The sequence below is a fragment of the Pseudorca crassidens genome, chromosome 10 (genome assembly GCF_039906515.1).
Source record: "Pseudorca crassidens isolate mPseCra1 chromosome 10, mPseCra1.hap1, whole genome shotgun sequence".
NCBI classification, from domain to species: domain Eukaryota; kingdom Metazoa; phylum Chordata; class Mammalia; order Artiodactyla; family Delphinidae; genus Pseudorca; species Pseudorca crassidens.
In genome coordinates, this window is record NC_090305.1 from 61,875,399 (window position 1) to 61,901,640 (window position 26,242).

General features: G+C 41.5%; 1 protein-coding gene across 4 annotated transcripts in view; it reads left to right on the plus strand.

The window, feature by feature from the left end:
• The window catches only part of ULK4 (unc-51 like kinase 4), a 518,420-nt gene that overhangs the window by 348,783 nt on the left and 143,395 nt on the right, over positions 1–26,242 (plus strand). For 3 of the 4 annotated variants that reach the window (XM_067753978.1, XM_067753979.1, XM_067753981.1), the window contains one exon: positions 8,604–8,702. The exons of the other annotated variant lie outside the window; for it this stretch is intronic. In XM_067753978.1, coding sequence (XP_067610079.1) covers positions 8,604–8,702 — 99 coding nt within the window. The remainder of the gene's footprint in view (positions 1–8,603; positions 8,703–26,242) is intronic. 4 annotated transcript variants of the gene reach the window in all.

Below are 26,242 nucleotides of genomic sequence, written 5' to 3' on the forward strand. Positions count from 1 at the left end.
TTCAGGCAACTTCATAATTCCATTTTCCCAAAACTTTTTGTCTTTTTGAGCAAATAACTGTTCCAGGTGCCTTTACAGTCTTCCACGGAATGGAAATTTTTTACATTAAGAGAATTTTGTGAAGACCTAAATAAATGGAAATCTGAAGGTGCAATGTCTGGTAAATATGGCGGATGAATCAGAAGTTCCCACCCAAGCTGTAACAGTTTCTGCCTGGTCATCATAGAAACATGCAGTCTTGCGTTATCCTGATGGAAGATTATGTGTTTTCTGTTGACTAATTCTGGACACTTTTCATTGAGTGCTGCTTTCAGTTGGCCTAATTAGGGCAGTCCTTGTTGGAATTAATCGTTTGGTTTTCTGGAAGGAGCTCATAATAGAGGACTCCCTTCTGATCCCACCATATACACATCACCTTCTTTGGAAGAAGACCAGCCTTTGGTGTGGTTGGTGATGGTTCATTTCACTTGCCCCACAGTCTCTTCCATTCCACGTTATTGGGCAGTATCCACTTTTTATCACCCATCACAATTTGTTTTAGAAACAAAACGTTTTCATTACATTTCAATGGAGAATCGCATGCGGAAATACGGTCAGGGAGGTTTTTTCCCCTTATGTGGAACCCAAACATCAAAACGATGAACATAACCAAGTTGGTGCAAATGATTTTCAGCGCTCGATTTGGATATTTTGAGTATGTTGGCTATCTCCTGTGTGGTATAATGTTGATTGTTCTCAGTTAATGTCTCCGTTTGATCGCTCTCAATTTCAACTGGTCTACCCGACCGCGGAGCATCAGCCAGCGAGAAATCTCCAGCATGAAACTTCAGAAACCGCTTTTGACATGTTCGATCAGTCACAGCATCTGCTCCATACACTGCACAAATCTTTTTTTGCGTTTCAGTTGTGTTTTTACCTTTCTTGAAATAATAAAGGATAATATGCTGAAAATGTTGCTTTTTTTCTTCCATCTTCAATATTAAAATGGCTACACAAAAATCCACCAATTTTGATAAGTTTTTTTTTTTTTTTTGTGGTACGCTGGCCTCTCACTGTCGTGCCCTCTCCTGTTGCAGAGCACAGGCTCTGGACGCGCAGGCCCAGTGGCCATGGCTCATGGGCCCAGCCGCTCCGCGGCATGTGGGATCTTCCCAGACTGGGGCACGAACCCGTGTCCCCTGCATCAGCAGGCGGACTCTCAGCCACTGCGCCACTAGGGAAGCCTGATAAGTTTTTATTTAAATGCATGCTGATATGACAGCTGTCACTAACAAAATTGTTTCAAATGAAGTTAAAGACAACTAAGTGCCACGAGGGCCATCTTATGGAGAAACTGAATGAATCTTTTGGCCACCCCAATATTTAGTGGCTATAGAAAAGTCAGGTAGCCCCAGACTGTAACCTGGCATCGTGCTCTGAGGAAGGAAGGGCATGTGAGTTCACTGAGTAGTACTTTCTTTGTTAGGTACCACCACATGCTTATCTCCTTTCATGTTTTCTCTAAAGAATTGAGTCAGCTGATACTTAGATCATGGGATAGCACACAGCCAATATGAATTCACTGTTATATTTAGAATCCCAATAAAATTGCAAGAGATGGTATATCAGTGGTAGCATCCTGGCTTGGATAGATGCAGAAGTTGATGTTGAAAGCAGACTGTTCTGTTACCTTGCCAAGAGTCACAGTAGCACACCCAAGAATGAATCGCCAGACCCCGGTTTAGTGTCTGTTATTCATCATTATCTTTTACCCGCAGTTAAGGTGGTGAAGTATGTAGCTTGTCTTGTGTGTTTTAATAAATAATTCCAAGATCCCCTCAACCAAGATGATAGTTAGTCGATAAGTTTTAACCCAAACTTGTAAAGCCAGTAGATGAAAATGGCCTTTGGACTACGTTGCTGTTTTTATTTGCACATATTCTAAATGAACAGTAAAGCTTGGCTAAGTACTTATGGAATCCTGAATTATGGATTTCTCTTAGTTTTCCCTCTCTTTTCTAATAAATGTCTCTTCAGAGAGCATTGTTTCTTTTTCTTAAAATTTTTATTGGAATATAGTTGATTTACATTGTTGTGTTGGTTTCTGCTATACAGCACAGTGAATCAGTTATACATACACATAGATCCACTCTTTTTTAGATTCTTTTCCCATGTAGGTCATTACAGAGTATTGAGTAGAGTGCCCTGTACTATACAGTTGGTCCTTTTAAGTTATCGAGAGCATTGGTTCTTATTTCAGTTTCCACAGTGGTAGCTTTATGTAATTCTTCAAGGTGTCGTTGATAGTTACTCTCACAAGATGCTTTGATGATATCAATCTGTAAAGATTATGGGGCTTCCCTGGTGGCGCAGTGGTTGAGAGTCCGCCTGCCGATGCAGGGGACACGGGTTCGTGCCCCGGTCCGGGAAGATCCCACGTGCCGCGGAGCGGCTGGGCCTGTGAGCCATGGCCGCTGGGCCTGCGCATCTGGAGCCTGTGCTCCGCAACGGGAGAGGCCACAACAGTGAGAGGCCCGCATATCGCAAAAAAAAAAAAAAAAAAAAAAGATTGTGTAGGTTGTGGATAAAAAGGATCAGAAGTCTAAAAATTCTTTAAATTCCAGAACATAGAAATCCTCTTTTATTTCAAGTGATCAGGTAGGGTGTTTAAAAGGAAACTCCTTAGTACAAAATATTTTCTAATTCTTTTTTTCAATTTGTTAGTGTACCAACAGATCACTGTTTTTTATTCTTTCATTTTTTTCAGCACCACTTTTTTTTTTTTTTTTGCGTTACGCGGGCCTCTCACTGTTGTGGCCTCTCCCGTTGCGGAGCACAGGCTCTGCACGCGCAGGCTCAGCGGCCATGGCTCACGGGCCCAGTCGCTCCGGGGCATGTGGGACCTTCCCGGACTGGGGCACGAAGTCGTGCCCCCTGCATCGGCAGGTGGACTCTCAACCACTGCGCCACCATGGAAGCCCTCAGCACCACTTTGTATTTTACTGCTCTCATCTTTCTAAATCTTTCCCTATAATATCTGCCAAGTATTGCTTTTGACCTTGATGACCGACTTTGATCTACATGATACCTGGTGTCAGTCTGAAAGAGGTAGGGTCCTTGAGACTGAATTAGGGAAAAGGTTGGGAAAAGAAATGGAGTGGGCACTGACACATCCTTCTAGAACACTGAGCTGAAAGTTCTTTCCAAAGCGTGTCACCTCTTCCATTTGTCTGCACACCTGGGATTCTTCTGCATTCAAAGCTCATGTCTGCTTTTAACAGGAACCTCTCGAAAGCAGAAGAGCTGAGTGTTGCCAGTGTTTAAAATGATAATAGTGCTTAGATTTATGAAGCGTTTTTCTTTTTCAGGGAGGAGAGGGATATGATGCAGGAATGTGTACTGGGAAGGTGAGGAGTAGGGGAGGGAGGTGTCACAATCTCTACTAGGAGTCCAGTCCCTATCCCCAACCGACCTTGTGAGTTTATGTGTGAAAGATGTGGAAGCAGAGACAAATAGATGCTCAGGACTCACTGGTGTGGTGGGAGCACCTGGGCCTTGTGGGCTGGAACACCTTGGATTTGAATCCCAGCCACGTCACTTTTTTTTTTTTTTTTTTTTTTTTTCGGTACGTGGGTCTCTCACTGTTGTGGCCTCTCCCGTTGTGGAGCACAGGCTCCGGACGCGCAGGCTCAGCGGCCATGGCTCACGGGCCCAGCCGCTCCGTGGCATGTGGGATCTTCCTGGACCGGGGCACGAACCTGTGTCCCCTGCATCAGCAGGTGGACTCTCAACCACTGCGCCACCAGGGAAGCTCCCAGCCACGTCACTTTTACCTGTGAGGCGCTGGGCACGTTACTTGACCTGTCTGAGTATCAGTTTCCTTGTCTGTAAAGTAGACATGCTAAGTACTCAGCAGGGGACTTAAATGAGAGAATACAAGATATGTAAATATGATGTGCCTTAAGTATACCTGGCCCAGGGAAGGTAAGCGATAAATGGTTGCTGTATTATTAATAGCAACAAGATGAAAGGTGCTCACTTCCCCTTCCTGTTTACAGAGGGTTCCTGGGGGCCGTGGTTTCTTCGTTTCTGTGTCCTGGCACATGGGAGGGCACTCAGTTCGTATTTACGGAGTGAACTAACTCCTAGCAGGCTTACGAGATATAAATTTATGGTTTTATTTTGCATTTGTGAGCCTAGCCCAGGGCTTGGCGCCTGTGATTTTGGCAGGAATCGAGAGAAGAAGGGTGTTAAGTGTCAGGGAGCTTCATTTTGGTATGACGGTCAATACCCAAATAGTGGAGCAAATCATCATCTTAATACACTGAGATGCCTCACCACTGGAAGGTACAGGGTCCTGCAGAGTGAACAGTGGCGGGGGATGTTACCAAGTTTGGGGGCTAGGGAAAGAAAATATTCAATATTAAAATCCAGGTCACCTGACTTCCCAATCTGGGCCTTGTCTCTCACTTCTGGAGTGATGGGGGACAGCTTGATACATTACTCTGGTAATAGGACGGTTTAACTGCTGTTGGTCGGCAGGTGTGTCGCCATTGCCTGGATGACTGAAATGTGGCCCCTGAGTCGTCTTTGATCTCACACTCACGTGAAGGCTGCCAGGGTAGGGGCTACAGTCTCTATTTCAGTATCCCTTGGAGTTACCAGTTCGACTCCTCCAGGCTTTGCCCTTATTGTTGTCCCCCATGAGCTACCCTGTCTGGTGGCTGAGTGCAAGTGAGATTTATCTGCTGTAGTCCGTGGTCCTCCTCGTTTCTCTCCTGCCCTTGAAAACTTCGATGACATCTCACTATCTACATATCATTTTCTAACTCCTTGGCAAGACGGTCAAGACCTCGTATGATCAGCCCCAGGGTGGTTTTCCAGCCTCGTCCACCAGCCCTCATGCAGCCCACGCGCACCCCAAACAGTCACCTTGGCATTTTCCACATGGATCCGGTGCCTTGTCACTCCCGGCCTTTCCTCACGTGATTCCAGCACCTGAAACACCGGCTGTCCACGTCATTCCCTGCAGACCTCGTTCCCACCATCCAAAAGGTGACTTTGTGTCACCTTTTCCTACTCCCGCCCCAGCTCCTCTATTCCCTCCTCCACTGTGGCAGTTTTCACACTCTGCCTTTAGTGCAGTTATTTGAAAACTTGCCATTCTTCTTCTTCTATTTTTAAATTTTATTGAAGTATAGTTGATTTACAGTGTTGTGTTCATTTCTGCCGTCCAGCAAAGTGACTCAGTTATGCATATGTGTACTCTTTTTCATTATGGTTTGTCACAGGATATCGAACATAGTTCCCTATGCTCTACAGTAGGACCTTGTTGTTTATCCCTTCTATGTATAATAGTTTGCATCTGCTAATCCCAAACTCCCAATCCATCTTCCCTCCCCCACCCCACTCCTCCCGCCTTGGCAACCACAAGTCTGTTCTCTATGTTTGTGTCTGTTTTATAGATAAGTTCATTTGTGTTGTGTTTTAGATTCCACATATAAGTGCTATCATATGGTATTTGTCTTTCTCTTTCTGACTTACTTTGCATAGTATGATCATCTCTAGATCCATCCATGTTTCTGGAAATGGCACTATTTCATTCTTTTTAACGGCTGAGTAGTATTCCATTGTATATAGGTACCACATCTTCTTTATCCATTCATCTGTCAGTGGAGATTTAGGCCGTTTCCGTGTCTTAGCTACTGTAAGTCGTGCTGCTGTGAGCATAGGGGTGCCTGTATCTTTCTGAATTATAGTTTTGTCTGGATATACGCCCAGGAATGATATTGCTGGATCATATGGCGACTCTGTTTTTAGTTTTTTGAGGAACTTCCATACTGTTTTCCATCGTAAAGCACGCCATTGTTTTAATGAAACCGTGGGGTTCTACAGAGTGGGGACTGAGTCGTATCATCTGTGCATGGCAAGCGTGTGGATGATGGTGTCTGGGGAGCGCACCGAGTGTTGACTTGAATTGTCTAGGCCACACCATTGCACGTTGTGCTCTGTTGTGCTTGAACCTGCTTAGGGCGTTGGCAGCAGCTGCCTGAGGAATTGACTCTTGTTCACTACAGGCGCCGTACCTCTGTGTTTATGTAACAAAGCTGTGTTGAGGACCTGCCCCCTGTGCACTAGATTCATGTAGCAGTGGTAGATGTAATAGAGTTCTTCCTGGCCTTTCTTCTTGTGCCAAGAAGTTAGCTGTATCCCCTTATCTCATTTTGGGTAATGCTGTAATGCCATTTAATATTACATACGGCTCATAAGTTGACATGCCCGTGTTTTATATGTTTACAGCTATTAAATTTATATTTGTACCTAGAGTTCTCGTCTGAGTTCCATACTTAATATATTCAGTAGCTTCCTAAACGTGACCACTAGAATGCCCCACAGTCCCCTCAAATTCAACATGTCTAAAGCGGAGCTCAGGATTCACCTCCCAAACCATTCCCCTGCCAGCAAGCCCTGCCCCTCTCATCCTGCTGTGCAAACTAGAAACCTGGGGGGCATTCTTAAAATTTCCCTTTTTCATATTCCTCATTTAATTTGTCAGCAAATAATTCAGATTTTGCCTCAAGCACTACTGCTAGCACCCAATCAGGCTGCCCTCTCCTCTTGCCCAGGCTGTAACAGCTGGGTGAGCCAAGAACCATGGATGGCCAGGAGTGGGGTTGGTTACCAGCCAGCAAGGACTGGGGCAGTGAGTTGCTGAAAGGGATCAGTGGGACAGAGGCAAAGGCAGAGGACTGGACAGGGAGGACCGTAGCAACATCACGGCAAAGGTGGGTCTTCTCGCTGTGGAAAGAGCCCCTTGCAGAATGCACACGTAAGGATCTGGGAATCGAGAGGCTGACTCTGGAGAGTGTACCGTTGGGGAGCTGGAGAGACCCTGAGAGAGGCTGGCCAGGCCCCTGTACTCATTGCTCGGCTACCCACACGTGATCCCCTTGGCGCACAGAGTTTCTGCTGTGGGCCTGGATTTTTGTGAGGACAGTTGAATTTCATATGCATTCCTGATGTGCACCTTCCTCTTGTGCAAGCTATAGCATTCCCTTTCTGGAACGCTTGGCATCTTTATAAGGAGGTGGTACCCGAATACTGGCGGGCTGGGTCAGGTTGTTTCTTGGTAACAATAACAAATGACTGTAGAGGGTCTGGAGGCCCACTGGATATCCTGGCGGGAAGAGTCCCACAGTGTGTGCTTGTGCTTGTAGCCGTGTCTCCTCGCTTATGTGTGTTTGGAAAGGAAGCAGTGGCCCCATGCCCCTCCCTGCCTAGGTGCTGGTTTGCAAGACTGCCTTATTTTTCCCAAGAGACAGTCGGTCCTCTCTGAAGGATAACATATTAATGTGCAAAGGCCGATATTCCACCTCACATGGTGCTTCAGAAGGCAGGATCAACAGCCGAACTTCAGAAAGGTTCAGACCTAGGGTAGTGCTACGCGTTTGTTTTCTGGGAGGAAATTTCACCTCTCTAACAGAGGCCAGGGGTTGAGGTAGGGATAGGGGAGGGGAGAGGGGAGAGGAAGCTTCTAGCTACCAATTATTGTTGTCCCCCTCGGCTGCAGAGAGGTGCAAGCTGTTAAAAGGAAGGTGTCTGATTTTCCACAACATCCATTTTTTTTTTCTTTCCTTTTGAACGAAGGAAAGTGCGCCACTTAAATTCTCTCCATACGCCCGAAGGCAGAAGGAACCTTGGCATTTATGAGAGGGTTAGTGACCTAAGGCGGGGCAGCCTGCTTTAAAAAGGCTCTGGCAAAGGTCATTACCTAAAAGTAGTTTTGTTCTGAGTGAAATTAAAAACAGAGAGGGTGTATGCGAATGAAATGTATATGTGCTATAGCAAATACAATAAATAATCAGTGCCTTCTCTCAGTATAAAATTATTCATCTCTATGATAGAAATCTTCTCTGAAATGAGGCAGTTCTATAAAACTCCTGGGAAAGACACACTTAAAGTTAAAGCCACTCATTTGTGAATTCTTACTTCCATTGTGTACTTCCTAAGCAACGTAGACCTGTATCTGAAGCTTCTTCATGCAGTGGTCCAAAGCCTGTTCATTCGATAAATATTCTAGATGTTATTTGAGCAGGTGTGTGCATATAGAGAAGGAAAGCACAGCAGAATGCATTTGGTCTGCGTCATATAATGTGTATGTATAACAGTGCCCAGAAGAGGTGAGCTTGTGTGATTTGGAGGCATTTAGCCTGGATTCATCCTCCAGCTTTGTCACCCATTGTCCGTGGGACTTTAGACAAACTACTCAACCTCTCTGAACTTCAGTTTTCTCCCCTGAAAAATGGGGATAACTGCACCTCGTCTCAGGATGGTTGGGAAGATAAAGTGCTTTACCACCCGCAGTGTGTGAACATCAATATCATCCCTCCAACGACAGCCCTGGTTGTTGCTTTATCTGTGGTCCGCCCAGATCCGCCTCTGTGGCCTCAGCTGGTGGCAGTGTGTGTGCTCTGTCACGTGATTACCGAGCATAACTTCTCTTCAGGGGCCTGAGGTCAGATGCTTCCTCTGCGCCGTCGTCTGTTGGGACTGGGTGGACCTGTCTCCTACGGCCAAACCGACTAATCTCCAAGACCCCCTTCCCCTCTCCTCCCCCTGTTCAGGCACAGAAGTCCGGCTCTGGAGGGGACACTCAGGCCGCAGAAGACCTGCTGCTGCTCGGCAAGCCTCTGACAGACCTTATCAGCCTGCTCATCCCGCTGGTAAGAGCTCACACACCTGCTTGTGTGTCTCTCAGGTCGTTGCAGAGGGTGAAGTGATTTTATTTGAATTTCATGATGTCTTGAGTTGCTATGCTCTTTTGATTCCTTTCAAAACTAGAACCAAAAGAAATTTCAGAAGATTATTTAGTCTGGAAATACTAAATTTCTGCTTTAATATGCGGTGGCTAATCGTTCATTTAGGTGGATATTTAAGTAAGGCAGAGCCTCAAATTCTTCGTAATGGATATGAGGTTAAAATAAAAAAAAAAAAGGAAAATCAAGAAATGAATTCCAAGAAGGAAGAAGAAATCCATTGTGGGCATCAATTCTCTTTCAAAAAGATATTTTAGGGTTACTTGGCATGCAGGACTACCCTGAAATGCAGAAGCGCAGACAGAGCTAGAGCATATCCACCACAGTCTCCATAGAAATAGAATGAAATAAGTGAAATTACACGAAAACAGATGAGACTGCACAAGACTACTGAGTATGTGAAAAGAACCCAATGGAGACTTGGATCAACTGAACCTCATTGTAGTTTTGACGTGCATTTCCCTGATAATTAGCAATGTTGAGCATCTTTTCATGTGTCTGTTGGCTATCTATATGTTTTCTTTGGAGAAATGTCTTTTTAGGTCTGCTGCCCATTTTTTGATTGGGTTGTTTGTTTTTTTTGTTATTGAGTTGTATGAGCTGTTTGTATATTTTGGAAATATGCAGGACATAGATGGGGCTCCAGTGAACAGAGGGAAGACTAACCAAATCATGCACTCTTTAAGGACATATAAAAGACTCTAAACAGCCCCATTAAATATAACTGATGCAATATATGGTATGTAGGATAATACTCATATTAATAGCATATAAGATTTAAACAAAAAAAGCTTAAAGGCAGTTGAAGAATCTATTTCAGGTAAACTTCTAGGACACTCTATTTCACATATGTATCTTATAGACAGGGTTTTGGTGTTTGCCACATTCTGAGATTTGCTTTAATAGTTGAATTTATTCCAATTAGATTTATTCTTAAACTTTATCTTTGGTCTTAATTTTATTGTCTTATTGTATATTTTCTTTCTAAATGTTTTCCTCTATTAGACGTAAGGTTTAATGCAAAACAAAAAACCTTTATCAGGACAAAGAGAAGGACTCTACAATGGTAAGGAGTAAAATCCACAGGAAGATACAATAACTATGAACCTTTTTGTGTCAAATATCAGAGCATAGAACTATAAAAACAGAGAAGGACCAAAACATACAGGGAAAGACCAAAACATATAGGGGAAAAAAAGTACAGTAATATCAAGAGATTTAACCTTTCTTTCTCATTGCTTGACGACCCAAGTGGATGAAAATGATGACATAGAGCAGGAGTTGACAAACTAAGGCATGTGGACTAACTCTGGCCCACTGCCTGTTTTTGTAAGTAAAGTTTTATTGAATACAGCCACACAAACAATTGTCTATGGCTGCTTTTGCATCTTGAGGGTAGAGTTGAGGAGTTACAACAGGGACTCTGTAGCCCACAGGCCTGTGTTGTTTACTGTCTGGCTCTTTACGGAAAAAGTTTGTTGACCCCTGGTATAGAGGATATGAAAACTTTAGTAAGATTAATCTAATAGAAGTATATCTGTCTCTCTACCCTGAAAATAGAGACTGTGCCTTCTTTTCAATTTTCTGGAAATACTTTAAAAAGTTCACCATGCGTTAGGTTAAAACATATCAATAAATTCCAATAAGTAGGAATTGTATAGACCACATTGTTTAACCATAATATACTTAAACTAGAAGGAAAAATAAAAACAATAAAAATACACTGTTAGCAAATATTATCGATGAGCACAGTCAAAGACATTGTGATTGCGTCAGTCTGGGTCCCATCAGAAGACAAACCACATAGTGATTTAAATAAAAGAATTTCAGTATAAAGAATTATTAAGCTATAACTGACGAGTAAATGTAAGATTTAAAAAGAACTCTGTAGGGTATCCGAAAGCTGAGGGAGAGGGAGAGTACCTCAGGAAGGACAAACTTGAAAGGGGATACCTCTTCCCCAAGGCTGTGGGTCAGACCTCATTGGAGAAGGTGTGACTACAGCCCACAGGACAGTGGGCAAATTTGCTGGGTTGCCCAGGCCAGAGCTCGCCCACAATCCCTGGGAAGCAGGAAGCAACCCTTGAGAGTGCCGGTGAATCGTAGCTAGTGGGCATACCCACAGAGGGTGGCAGGGTGCCGCTGCTGGTGGTGGGAGGCCTGGAGGGTCCGATGTCTGTGTAGGGAGGACCACAGGAGACGAACCCAGAGAGGCAGGCAAGTAGGGGGAGTCGGGGTGCCAGTGCTCGGGAAAGCCTGGGATGTACAGTCTCCACTAGGGAGAGCAGTGGAACTGTGATCACAGGCCAGGCTAGGATGAGGGCTGCAGAGGGGCCCAATATTGTGGGCGCCTGGTAAGTTCAGACCTCCACCAGATGCCACGACACCCGTACTTCTGGCCTACACTATAGCTGCCAGAAACAGCTGGAGAGCCCCTTCTTGCTGCAGTGTATCCTCTGAGATATTTTCCCCAGCCTTTGGGACTCTGAACTCCTGTTACTAGTAACTTGATCACACTTAGGTTCTAGTACATTGGCCAGATGTCTCCCTAAAGTGTGCGAACTGTGTTGTGTACATACACATTTACCACTGGAGTCATTAGGTTTAAAAATGGCCTGCGACAAACAATATGTCTTCTCTGGAAAAGATTAATACACATTTACAGCTGTGTATACAGTGAAGAAAAATAGTAATAAGGCTATTGAGGGCCTCAACTAGAGCACATACAGACCAAAGATAAATTTTTACAGTGGTTGTTAAAAATGTGATAAGTTACAGAATGAGGTGCTGGAATTGCTTTCCCACAGGGAAAAATAAGCAGACTTTTAGTTTTCACTGGACTTGGGTAATTGTAGAGGTATTTTACCTAAAGGAAGGAGAGTGAACTTGTTAGCTTTTGAGGTTCCTTCCAGATAGGGTCCTGTGAAAGTAAGCATACTTATCCTTCAGGGAGCATGAAACCTGTCAACCCGTAATTTACGACCCATGTTTACACTATAAAATCATAGTGAACTGTGGGTATAAGATGGATTCTCAGTCTGTTTTTTTTTAATATAAACTTATTTATTTTTGGCTGCTTTGGGTCTTCGTTGCTGCACCCCGGCTTTCTCTAGTTGCGGTGAGCGGGGGCTACTCTACGTTGCGGTGTGTGGGCTTCTCGTTGCGGTGGCTTCTCTTGTTGCGAAGTCCGGGCTCTAGTCGCGCGGGCTTCGGTAGTTGTAGCTTGTGGTCTCTAGAGCTCAGGCTCAGTAGTTGTGGCTCACAGGCTTAGTTGCTCCGCGGCATGTAGGATCTTCCCAGACCAGTGCTCGAACCCATGTCCCCTGCATTGGCAGGCGGATTCTTAACCACTGCGCCACCAGGGAAGTCCTCTCAGTCTGTCTTGAGTGTGAACTACTTAGAGAATCTGATGATTCTAGACTCTCCGGGAAAAATGCCTAGACTCGCCTATATGCAAAGTTCTGTACACAATACAGAATTTCAAGGGGCTCTTTGAACCCTCAATTGGTAACCGTAGTGTGAGTAAGATATGGCTAATAAAATATATAACAAGTTGACTATGTCTCCTGAAGAAAAGACAAAGCAGGGTAGTTGTTTGACGTAAATATTTTCTTTTTTAAAAAATAAATTTATTTTATTTATTTATTTTTGGCTGCGTTGGGTCTTCATTGCTGCACACGGGCTTTCTCTAGTTGCGGTGAGCAGGGTCTACTCTTCATTGCAGTGTGCGGGCTTTTCATTGCAGTGGCTTCTCTTGTTGGGGAGCATAGGCTCTAGGAGTGCAGGCTTCAGTAGTTGTGGCGCACGGGCTCAGTAGTTGTGGCTCGCGGGCGAGCGCAGGCTCATTAATTGTGGCACATGGGCTTAGTTGTTCTGCAGGGCTCGGAACTGTGTCTCCTGCATTGGCAGGCAGATTCTTCACCACTGTGCCACCAGGGAAGCCCCTAAATATTTTCTTTTTCAAGAAAATACAAAGCCAGGATATGTATCCCAGATGAGTTTTGTAACTAGATAATTAATTGCTATAAAAATTACACTGCAGCTTCCTTTTCCCCTATTAAAATAAGTATTTTCAAATTTATAAGAGAGAAGTGTTTTTAAGGTTTTCCTTATTATATGCCAAAGATGCCAGTCTTCAGCCTGGCTTATACTTTTCATATTAACCATGCCTTTCTTGGCCACCGGAAAGCTGTCCCTCTGCAGTCTGGGTAGGATTGCAGTCCTCACCTAGCATCCCCGATGTTGATCTCCTGTAATATCCTCTGGATAACTTTTTTTTTAGTGAAGTGTCTGGCATTTCTTCTTGGCTGTAAACTTGTAGCCTCCTGGCAAAAAAATTATTGAATTACAGAGATCCAGCATATACTCTGCAGATAATAATATACAGGATCCTCAGTATACCTCCATAAGCATCATGCATAAGATCAAAGAACAGCCATTGGGTACACAAACATGCCAATTTATCACACAGTACAATATAGAAATTCTTTTGCTATGCTTCTAGGTTCCCTGGGGCCCTGTGGAGGGAATAACTAACTACATGATTTGGGCCAAGGAAGAAGGGCTGTTTGAATTTTTTCTCTTTTTTTGTTGTGATGAAATAAACATAACGTAAAATTTACCCCGTTAATCAATTTTAAGTGCTCAGTTCAGTAGTATTAAATATATTCATAATGTTGTGCAGTCATAACCACCATCCACCTCTGTAATTCTTTTCATCTTGTAAAACTGAAACTCTATTCCCATTAAACAGTAACTATCCCTTCCCCGCTCCACACAGCCACCCTTCTATTGGGTTGGCCAAAAAGTGCCTTCTGTTTTTAAGTAAAAATAAAAGACACATTTTTCATTTGCACCAAGAACCTTATTGAACAACGTATTCACCCTTTTGTTCCACTACCTTCTGCCATTTTTCAGGCAACTTCATAATTCCATCTTCCCAAAACTTTTTATCTTTTTGAGCAAATAACTGTTCCAGGTGCCTTTTACAATCTTCCACGGAATGGAAATTTTTTCCATTAAGAGAATTTTGTGAAGACCTAAATAAATGGAAATCCGAAGTGCAGTGTCTGGTATATATGGCGGATGAATCAGAACTTCCCAGTCAAGTTGTAACAGTTTTTGCCTGGTCATCATAGAAACATGCGGTCTTGCGTTACCCTGATGGAAGCTTATGTGTTTTCTGTTGACTAATTCTGGACACTTTTCATTGAGTGCTGCTTTCAGTTGGTCTAACTGGGAGCAGTACTTGCTGGAATTAATCGTTTGGTTTTCTGGAAGGAGCTCATAATAGAGGACTCCCTTCTGATCCCACCATATACACATCACCTTCTTTGGATGAAGACCAGCCTTTGGTGTGGTTGGTGACGGTTCATTTCACTTGCCCCACAGTCTCTTCCATTCCACGTTATTGGGCAGTATCCACTTTTTATCATCCATCACAATTTGTTTTAGAAACAAAACGTTTTCATTACATTTCAATGGAGAATCGTATGTGGAAATACAGTCAAGAAGATTTTTTTCCCTTAACTTATGTGGAACCCAAACGTCAAAGCGATGAAACATAACCAAGTTGGTGCAAATGATTTTCAGTGCTTGATTTGGATATTTTGAGTATGTTGGCTATCTCCTGTGTGGTATAACGTTGATTGTTCTCAATTAATGTCCCAATTTGATTGCTATCAACTTCAACTTGTGTACCTGACCGTGGAGCATCGGCCAGTGAGAAATCTCTGGTCCGAAACTTCGTCAACCACTTTTGACGTGTTTGATCAGCCACAGCATCTTCTCCATACACTGCACAAATCTTTTTTTGCATTTCAGTTGTGTTTTTACCTTTCTTGAAGTAATAAAGCATAATATACCGAAAATGTTCCCTTTTTTCTTCCATCTTCAATATTAAAATGGCTACACAAAAATCCACCAATTTTGCTAAGTCTTTTTTTAAATGCACGCTGATATGACAGCTGTCACACACAGTCTAACAAAATTGTTTCCAATGAAGTTAAAGACAACTAAATGCTGCTAGAGCCATCTTACGGGAAAAGTGAACAAAACTTTTGGCCAACCCAATATTTTCTGTCTCTGTGATTTTGACTGTTCTAAGTACCTCATGTATGTGGAGTCATATATTATGTGTCATTTTGTGACTGGCTTATTTCTTTTAGCATAGAAGTGGTATTTCATTGCAGTTTTAATGTGTTTTTCTCTAACGATTAGTGATATTGGGCACCTTTTCACGTGCTTATTGATCATTTGGATATCTTCTTTGATGAAATGTCTATTCACGTCCTTTGCCCATTTTTGAATTAGGTTGTTTGGTTTCTTGCTGTCGAGTATTAGAAACTGTGTAATCTGAAAATTAACCCATTATCAAATATATGATATTAAAATACTTTATGCCATTCTGTGGATTGCCTTTTTACCTTGCTGGTATTGTGTTTTGACGCACACTTTCTGAAAATTTTCATAAAGTCCAGTTTGCCTAATTTCTCACTTGTTGCCTGGTGCCTTTTGTGTCATATCCAGGAGATCGTTACCAAATGCAGTGTCATGAAGATTTTGCCCTATGTTTCTGCCAAGAGTTTTATAGTTTTAGGTCTTACACTTAGGTCTTTCATTCACTTTGAGTTTATTTTCACGTATGGTGTTAGGTAAGGGTCTAACTTCATTCTTTTGAACGTAGGTATCCAGTTTTCTCAGAACCGTTTGACGAAAAGACTGTCCTTTCCCATTGAACGGTCTTGGCACCCTTGTCAAAAATCATTTGACTATATATGTGTGGGTTTATTTCTGGAATCTCTGTTCTCTTCAGTTAGTCTGTATGTCATTCTTCTGGTTTGATCATTGTAGAGTAAGTTTTAAAATCAAGGAGTCCAGCTTTATTGTCCTTTTTCAAGATGGTTTTGGTTATTTGGGGTGACTTGAAATTACATACGCATTTTTGGATGGGGTTTTCTATTTCTGCAGAAAACTTTATTGGGATTTTGAGAGGGATGGCATCGAATCTGTAGATTGCTTTGGGTACTATTGTTGTGTATTATATTAATTGATTTTCATATACTGAACCATCCTTGCATTCCAGGAATAAAGCCCACTTGTTCATGGTGTTTAATACTTTTAATATGCTGCTGAATTTGGTTGTCCAGAATTTTAAGATTTTTGCGTCAGTGGTCATTAGGGATACTGATCTGCAGTTTTATTTTTTATACTGTCTTTGTCTGGGTTTGGAATCAGGGTGATGCTGGACTCATAGAACAAGTTAGGTGTTCCCTTCTCTTCAATTTTTGGGAAAAATTTGAGAAGGATTAGTATTAGTTCTTCTTAAAATGTTTAACAGAATTCATCAGTGAAGCCCTCCAATTCTGGTTGGGGAACTAATATCCCGCAAACTGCACGGTGTGGCCAAAAAAATTAATAAATAAGTAGGGACTTCCCTGGTGGTCCAGTGGTTAAGAATCCGCCAGGGGATGTGGGTTCCATCCCTGGTTGGGAAACTAAGATCCCACGTGACGTGGCGCAACTAAGCCCGTGCACTCTAGAGAGCACGCCACAACTAGAAAGCCCATGTGTTGCAACTACTGAGCCTGTGCGCTCTGGAGCCTTCACGGCACAGCTAGAGAGCCCTCACACTGCGACTGCTGAGTCCATGCGGTCTGGAGCCCACGTGCCACAAATACTGAGCCCGCATGCCACAACTAGAGAGAAGCCCATGCGCTGCAACGAACACACCGCACACTGCAAGGAAAGGTCCCGAATGCCGCAATAAAGATCCCGTGTGCTGCAACTAAGACCCTAAGCAGCCAAATACATAAATAAAAATGTTAATAAGTAAATAAATAAATGAAAGAAAGGAAAATAGGAGACTATTTTTTAAAAAAATCACATTATCTCACTTGGCATCCAGCACGGGCAGCAGAATTGGTGTTTGACGTGTAGCTGAGGAGCCAGCCCCATGTGCGTGCCAGGAGATAGCACCTAGGCTCTGTGCTGTTGTGGTCTGCAGAGGTACTTGCAGAAGAGTTTTGATTACTAATTCAATTTCCTTACTAGTTACAGTTCTCTTCACATTTTCTACTTCTTCATGATTCAGTCTTGGTTGCTTTTGTGTTTCTGGGAATTTTTTCAGCACGATATTTTTTTTTGTAGGAATTGTTTAATTTGTTCTAAAATGTTCATGAAATACAAAGAACCTTAGTATAGCCAAGACAACTTTGGAAGAAAACAAAGTTGAAGGGTTGACACTACTTGATGTCAAGATGTACTATGAAGTTACTATAATCAAAATAGTGAGGCATTGGTGGAAAGATGCCTTTGAAGTTTGTGGATATGTTTGTTACCTTGATTGCTGTATGTTATAAATAAATATGTGTAGTTTTTTGGCATGTCAGTTATGCTTCAAGGAAACTGTTAAAAATAAGTCCTTTTGAGGCTACTCTATTATTTTCATTTCTTCCTGAATGAATTCACCCGGTAGTCGTTGTGTTTAGTGGTTCTCTTTCTCTATTTTAGGCTTCCTTCCTAGTCAGGCTCATTAGGAGTGGATGTTATTTGTATTTTGTGATGCTGCTGTTTCTTTTCTCTGCACCAGCCCCTTGCTATCTAGTGATATTATGGTTACCTTGACTCTGCTCTGGGTCCCCAAATTCCAATATCATGATGATACTGGATTTATCACAAATCCAGACATCGAGCCTGCAGGGGATTTGGCACAGGTTCTGTTGCTGCTCTTTTCAACAGTAGAGCAGCTTCATTTATTATCCGAAGCCCCAAGGCTGGAACAACTTCTTCAGCTTCCTTTTGTGGACAGGAACCCCAACCTCCATTTCACACTCTGTGCCTGACTTTTGTCCTAGCTCCACATGGGGTGTGGCCCCAGTTGTATTGGAGATCCTAGTTGGTATAGATACTTCTAACAGCTTTTGAACCTCAAGCTTCCGTGTGTTTGTTTCATTTCTGGTCCACAAAGATATTTGTATCGTATAATTTTTTTTCTTCTTGTAGTTATTATGGAGGTAGTAGTGCAAAATTTGAAGTCACACACTATCTTGACTGAAAGTCACTTGTCTGTTTAGTTCCCAGCCTTACTACCCACCCTTTCAAAGTGGTTGGCCATCACAAGCTCTCAGTAAATAATTGTGGGGTGCATGAATGAGATATAACAAGTGCCAAAGCCTAGTTACAAAATTGTAATACGAGCTGATTTATATCATGCTGTTTGTATGTGTGTATAAAGGACACAAAAAGAAGTGAGGGTAGAGTGATTTATACCAAGGACTTAACAGGATATTTCTCGACAATTTTTTATTAAAATTTTGATTTAGGGTGTGAGTCATAAATCAGAAAGGTTTAGTGTAATGAGGTGGGGCAAGGATCCTCCCGAGAGGGCACAGGACAGGTGACATTCAGCCTCAGCCTTGGAAACATTCTTCCCTCAAGAGTGGCCAGAAGCTGGCCTCAGAGGCAGCTCTCACCCTGCATCAGTGGGAACCAAGGGGTCTTCTTGCTTTTCCCTGAGTATAGTATGTAAGGCATGGAAGCAAAGCAAGGAAGCAGCTTAGTGCCAGCTCTTTCCTCTCTAGAGATATCTGACATTCTGTCCATCAGGTGGAGAGTTGTATCTGGACTGTAATTTTAGCTTCAGAATCTTGAACATTTTTCCTAATACACCTTATTTTTAGTAAACAGTGAGGTTTTTTTTTCTTCTAAATTTAGGATTCGAATTCTCAGGGTCAGATCTGACGGGTACCCCATGCTTCTTGAATGATTCAGAAGCATGTATCTCTCCCACCATCTCTGCCAGTGGCCAGAACAGTAGGAAAACTTCATAAATATTCACCAGCTCTGCAACTCTTAAGTTTCTCACAGTAGCTGCTACAACAGAATTCACTCTTTAATTCTGCCAGTGAGGGTCAACATACTGTTCTGTTCAATGGAGACGAAGAACGATTTGGTTGGATTTCCGGTGGCAATAAATTCGCTCTGTGATGCTATACTAAACTATATTTTGATCCTCCGAAGTAAGCAACTAGGTATGTCTCAGTAGAGCATAAAAGTTTATGTTGAATTTTAAAATGTTGTCCTTCTACTTTAGGCTCAGGAAGTTCCATGTCTGGGCACCTGTGCTACATCCATGAAATGATAAGAGTAGTGATTTCTTTTAGAAAAAAGCAAATGAAATTTTTTTGATCTACATTCATTGTGATGATTTGCTAATCGTAATTCTTTTTTAAAAAATATTCTTTTTTCTTTTCTCCTATTTTTTAAAAAGTGAATCATAGTTAATTTACAATGTTGTGTTAGCTTCAGGTATACAGCACAGTGATTCAGATATATACTTTTATCAGATTCTTTTCCTTTATGGGTTGTTACAAAATACTGAGTATAGTTCCCTGTGCTATACAGTAAGTCCTTGTTGTTTACCTATTTTATATATGCTACTGTGCATATGTTAATCCCAGACTCCTAATTTATACCACCCCGCCGCCCCCTTTCCCCTTTGGTAACTGTAAGTTTGCTTTCTATGTCTGTGGATCTATTTCTGTTTCGTAAATAAGTTCATTTGTATCGTTTTTTTTAAGATTCCACATTTAAGCGATAGCATATGATGTTAGTCTTCCTCTGTCTGGCTTACTTCACTTAGTATGACAACCTCTAGGTCCATCCGTGTTGCTGCAAATGGCATTATTTCATTCCTTTTTTAAAAAAATTTATTTTATTTATTTATCTTTGGCTGTGTTGGGTCTTCGTTGCTGTGCGTGGGCTTTCTCTAGTTGCGGCGAGCGGGGGCTACTCTTCGTTGAGGGTCACAGGTTTCTCGTTGTGGTGGCTACTCTTGTTGCGGAGCAGGGGCTCTAGGCACGCAGGCTTCAGTAGTTGTGGCACGCGGGTTCAGTAGTTGTGGCTTGCGGGCTCTAGAGCGCAGGCTCAGTAGTTGTGGTGCTTGGGCTTAGTTGCTCCACAGCATGTGGGATCTTCCCAGACCAGGGCTCGAACCCATGTCCCCTGCATTGGCAGGTGGATTCTTAACCACTGTGCCACGAAGGAAGCCCTATTTCATTCCTTTTTATGGCAGAGTAATATTCCATTCTTGATGCCCTTCCTGAGTAGGTGTGTCACTAGCAGCAGCCCCTGGGTCTCCTTTCTAATTACTGTCAAAGAGCATGACTACCTGGTCCCCCTTCCCAAGCAGGCCATTTTGGGCAGATGGACCCTAACATGTCCTTATCCAGTGACCCAGCACAGCCAATTGACACAGTGTGTAAAAAGCACCTTTTTCATCCAATTTATCTGAAAGGTTCACCAGGGAGTTAAAATGACCATGTCTTGCCTACAGGTCAGTAGTTGGACCAGAAGAGCTCTGCTGGTCCCTTCAATCTCTGTCATTTTAAAATTCACTCCAGAGATAATGAAAACTACCTAGTATCAGTATCAGAAAAGGTGTAGTATTTTTCAGAAAAAAATTCTCAAGGAATCTTGGTTACATGCAGTTCCATGTTCCTACTTTTAAGTATCACTTGGGCCAAAAGATAATTGTATTCATATTTAGTTCAAAGTTATGACTTATTCTCACATAGAATCTTAGCAATTTTAGACTTATTTGGGGCCATGTCTGCATGATCTGGTGAAACAAATTGAGAATCATCAACCTTGACTGAGTTGAACTCATTAGCATACTTCTTAGAAATTGGTGTATCGTTGTGTGGATTCTAAGCCTACGTGTGTACCTTCTAATAGGTATTTTTATTTTTATTTTCATTCGATTCCCTAGGGTCATTAGTAGTCAGGTTTCCATAGTTTCTGTCTGTCCTTGAAATTGAGCCATCTTCGGGAACAACAGTATGACATCACTAAAGACTTGTCATGCAGAATTCATTTCCTGTCATCATTCTACCATCAAGAGCATGCCTTTTGGACTATACACTTTCAAATGCAGTAGACAAACACTCATTTTACAGAGAAGTAGATTTGCGTATAAACTGTTTGGTTAAGCTTCTCCTGGCTTTCTTTTTGTCAGTGTGAATGGAAGGGTTAAATTTTCAACTCACAACTTTTTTTATAAGTGTGGTTTAGCACATAATTAAAGATACACTTGAGGCAAAAACAGGAAACTCACATTTCACATAAATGAAACCTCAAAGCTGTTTGGAATGTGGAGGCCAAGATAATTACAAAATCCATCATGCAGAAACACTGCAAATACAGAAAATTCAATGTGTAACTTTGTGATCAGTTTCTCTTAATTTATCACTGAGAGAAAAATAAATTGAATATTTAATAACTAACCTCTTCTTTTCTGTACTCGTTATTGTTTAAAAATCAGTTCAAAACATTTTGAGCATTAACACTGGGAAAATATAAAGTACCAAAATATAAAATAATAATAGAATAATGTGTTATGTTTTTATGCTGGAAACTCACATACATGATGCCAGAAAGTGCAAATGAAAAATGAAACATGAGACGGTAATCCTGAGGTATGGGTAGAACAGCTCCCTTCTGAGTTTTCATTTGTTTGTTTGTTTTTAATGCTTACAGTGACACGTAGTTTCTGGGTGTGCCTGTGAAGGTGTTTCTGAAAGAGATTAGCATTTGAACAGTAGACTCAGTAAAGCAGGCAGAGGAAGGTCAATTTGCTCTGCGCTTGAGCTGGGACTTACATCTGCTGCCGTCATATGTTAGAACTCTTGGATCTTGGGTCTTTAGACTCAGACTAGGATTTACACCATTGGCTCCCTTGGTTTTCAGGGCCTTTAGGTTTGGAGAAGAACTATACCATCAGCTTTCCTGAACTTCGAGCTCATGGATGGCAAATCATGGAACTTCTCAGCTTCCATAACCATGGGAGCCAGTCCTTCATAATACATCTCTTTCTGCATAATTGTATATCTCCTGTTGGCTCTTTCTCTGGAGAATCCTGTCTAATATACTAGGTGAAAGGGTTGTAAATTTTAAATTTTGATATATATTACCAAATTGCTGTCCCTAAAAGGTGGAGAACCAGTTTTCATTCTCACTAAAAGAGAGACTGCCTGTTTCCCCACAGCCTTGCTGATACTGAGTTTTATGAAATTACATCATTTGCTTTTCTTATAGATGAAATTTTGTATGTCTTTGGTGTTTTGTATTTATTTCATTTTAAATGTAATTTAGCATCTTTTGTGAGTTTGTTAGCCGTTTGTGTGTTTTTTCCTATAAATTGCTTTAGTGTAATCTTTGCTCATTTATTTTCTATTTAGTTTTTTTCTATTGATTTTTAAAAATTCTTTGTATATTAAGTTTATAATTTTGTCATAACAAATATACTTTTTTATTTTCTCTTTGTATTTCTAATTTTTATTGGTACTTTAGCTATAAAGGTAGTTTTCATTCAGTAGTCAACATTATCAGTGTTTTTCTTTTTTTTTTGGTGGTACGGCGGCCTCTCACTATTGTGGCCTCTCCCGTTGCGGAGCACAGGCTCCGGATGCGCAGGCTCAGCGGCCATGGCTCACGGGCCCAGGCGCTCCATGGCATGTGGGATCTTCCCGGACCGGGGCACGAACCCGTGTCCCCTGAATCGGCAGGCGGACTCTCAACCACTGCGCCCCCAGGGAAGCCCATCAGTGTTTTTCTTTATGACTTTTGAATTTTATGTCATCTTTTAAAAGGCCTTCACATTCCAAGACTATAAATATATTCACCTGTATTTTCTTTTAGTACTTTCATGTTTGTTTGTTTTCTACTTTTAGATATTTGATTTAGTCAGGATTATTTTGTTGTAAGGAGAAAGGTGGACATCTGCATGGTGGTGTATTTGTAAAAGATTTCAAACATCAAGTACTACTAAGATTTTTGTTTTGTATCCTTTTCCATATAATTTTTAGATAAGTGGGAGTAGCACCTGCATATCTTATGAAAATACCATTTCTTTGAATATAATTGATTATATTTATTCTTTGTGCCACAATCATTAAATAATTGGGAGCAGTTTGTGTCCTAAGAGATAATAGGAAAACATGTCCTATGAAAATAGCATCTCTTTGGCCTAATTGGATGTTTTCCTAATAAAACTGAAGGGGATGAAACCATAGTGATTCTTTTATAGCATAGAAAAGGAAGTGAGTAGTAGCCTCCAAGTAGGAGAGCTATTCTGATATATCCTGCCAGGGGTTACACAGAAGAGCCTTGCTTTTACATTATGTGATCCTCCAGAGAAAGTAGCATTTTCAGCTGGTTTACTCTGTGGAAAGACACCTTTTCTCCATTGGTTAATCAGAGAGAAACAGTCACACTCAAGACATGCGGGGTGATGAAGAAAATTCCATTTAAAGTTGCGAGGTGTTGATGGATAACAGATAACTTGAGATATATATTTATGTATGTGTGTGTGTGTGTGCGTGTGTGTGTGTGTGTGTGTGTGTATTGTATATAGGTATTTTATGTCTACTTTAAGGTCATACTGATTGCGTTTTACTTTGTCAATGCTGCTCTTTAAATATCCCGGCCTCGTACAGTGTATGCTAGATTTTTAAACTGTGGAAACTGCTGTTACTTGTCTTCAACAGGGATAATAGCCTAATAACGCGGAGCTCTGCATTTATAGATAACAGCAACAAAAAGAAAATGGTTACATCTTTAAAAAGGGGAAACAAAACAATGATATCTGATTGATTTGACAGTCCATGTGAGGCTGTTTGGCAAGGCACAGTGGCATTTCCATGATGGAGTTGGGTCACCTCTGAACACCAGTTAATTTAATTACGGTTGTGTTGGCTTCATTGGTTGCCCAGACGAAAGACCTTGGGCAAGTTAGTAAGTCTCCATTTCCATGTCAAAAAAAAGGAGAAAATTTTAACACCACACGGGGTTGTTGGGAAGACTAAAGGAACAGTGTGTGAAGAACTGTTGGCACGGCACTTGGCACATAGTAACCCCCACCACCAGTGTGCTTTTCTCCCTCTGTTGTATCCATACTGGTGGCGGCGTTATCTTTATTACTCAGTAGTACAGTAACATGCGATGCAAAAACCCCTACGGCTACAACCTCAAAATGCAATTCCCAGGTGCCTTCAGACCATATTTAAGATGAGCAGTAAACACCCTGAATTTGTCTTATTTTTGCCACCCGGAAAAAAGCCCTTTGATTTCATGTAACTTCAGAAAGCATGCCGGTGCATCATTTTTGAAGCAGAAAAATAATGTGGATATTTACCCGTAACTGTGGTACAGTGAAGTTAGCAGTTTTGATAATGGTGTTTGGCTTTTTTGTTTTGTTTAATGCCCGCAAAATTATCCTGCCTATAGCTCCCAGAGGTCCTTCCCATACAGCATGTTCTGTAATCATATTACGGATCTAATAAACATCTCTCTTATTGTAATAAACTCTTTGTGAATAGCCTCATTAATGTGCTGAAATAATGTACCCAGGGGTATTTGCAACAATTTCATTGTAGCTCTAAAATAAGCTGCCCTAACTGCCACTTCATCTCCAGTGAGTGTGCCCTGCAGTGTCTCACAGATCACGAAGATACAAGGGGCAGAGCCTCCCAGTAAAGCTGCTTTGGGGGCAACAAAGTCCCACAGAATAAAACTTCAGACAAACAATCTCACTTTTATTTTAATTCTGGATCAGTTTCTTTGAATAAGTGAACCATTAGTTTGTAAAGCTGAGACTTTACCGTATGGAATTTATGCTTAATGTCTAGATAATAAAGCCATAACTATAATTAACCATTTTATGCAGAGAATTTTCTTCTCCCAATTGTAAAAGGTTGCCTGGTTTCATAAGTTTTTTACTGTAAGGAAATGTTTTTTTAATTTTATTAGCCTGGTAACTTTACTATAAAATATCCATTCGTTTAATGGAAATAAAAACCCTTTTTAGGGATAAATGTATTATCTCCTATACATTTTCCTTTGGGGTATATTCTCTACCTCAAACCTGTATTATTTAGATATGAGCTTTTCAGAAAGGGATTATTTTAGCATAAAGAGAACTGCAGGTGTTTTTTGATATCCTGGATTCAGTAAACAGTAATTTTTGCAGAATTCTAATCCATGTAATTCTGTAATAAATTTTTGAATCCTTTTTTATTATTATTATTTACTTATTTATTTTTGGCTGCGTTGGGTCTTCGTTGCTGTGCGTGGGCTTTCGCTAGTTGCGGCGAGCGGGGGCTACTCTTCATTGTGTTGTGCGCGGGCTTCTCATTGCGGTGGCTTCTCTTGTTGCGGAGCACGGGCTCTAGGCACATGGGCTTCAGTAGCTGTGGCTCTTGGGCTTAGTTGCTCCATGGCATGTGGGATCTTCCCGGACCAGGGCTCGAACCCGTGTCCCCTGCATTGGCAGGGGGATTCTTAACCACTGTGCCACCAGGGAAGTCCACATTTTTGAATCTTATAACCAAAAAGTAAAAAATTCGAGTTTCTTTGTTCATTATTTGGCAGTCATAAGAAATCATGATGGTCTGTTGCAGGAACTGTTAAATGCAGCCTTAGCCCTTCACATCTTCTCCAGCCATTATCGTTCGTTATAGTGAGTCTTGCGTTTACCTCTTGACAGTTTGTGAGGGTCATTACAGAAGGTACCCAGGAAATTTCCCCTTTTTAAAATTTTTGGGGTAGGGAAGACAGCTTTACTTCAAATATTTGAATTACAAAATATGCCATCAGCCCATTAAAACAACTCCAAGCAATATAGAAATGATAGAAGTAAAACTAAAGTCTCCCTTCCCCGAACCAGGAACTACCTCCAGTGTAACTATGGCTTACATTTGATGTGTGTCCTGGCATTCTTTTTACTTTGCTTACAATCACATGCGTTTGTATCATTGTTTTTCTCTTGTATTGTTTTAGCTTCCATTCCTAAAAATAGTACCAGAGGATAGATATTTTGTAACTTGCTTTTCTTTTTACTTATGGCAATAGTATGGACATCTTTCCAAGTCAGCATTTATACTAGAGAATGGACTTGAGGATATGGGGAAGGGGAAGGGTAAGCTGTGACAAAGCGAGAGAGAGGCATGGACATATATACACTATCAAACGTAAGGTAGATAGCTAGTGGGAAGCAGCCACATGGCACAGGGAGATCAGGAGCTTTGTGACCACCTAGAGGGGTGAGATAGGATGGGAGAGAGGGAGACGCAAGAGGGAAGAGATATGGGAACATATGTATATGTATAACTGATTCACTTTGTTATAAAGCAGAAATTAACACATCATTGTAAAGCAATTATACTCCAATAAAGATGTTTTAAAAAATGATCTCGTTCTTTTTATTTTTTTAATTAAAAATTTTTTTTTCTTTAAACACAAGATAGCATATATTTTTAACATCTGTATTAGACTATAATTTACAATGGTGTGTTAGTTTCTGCTTTATAACAAAGTGAATCAGTTATACATATACATATGTTCCCATATCTCTTCCCTCTTGCGTCTCCCTCCCTCCCACCCTCCCTATC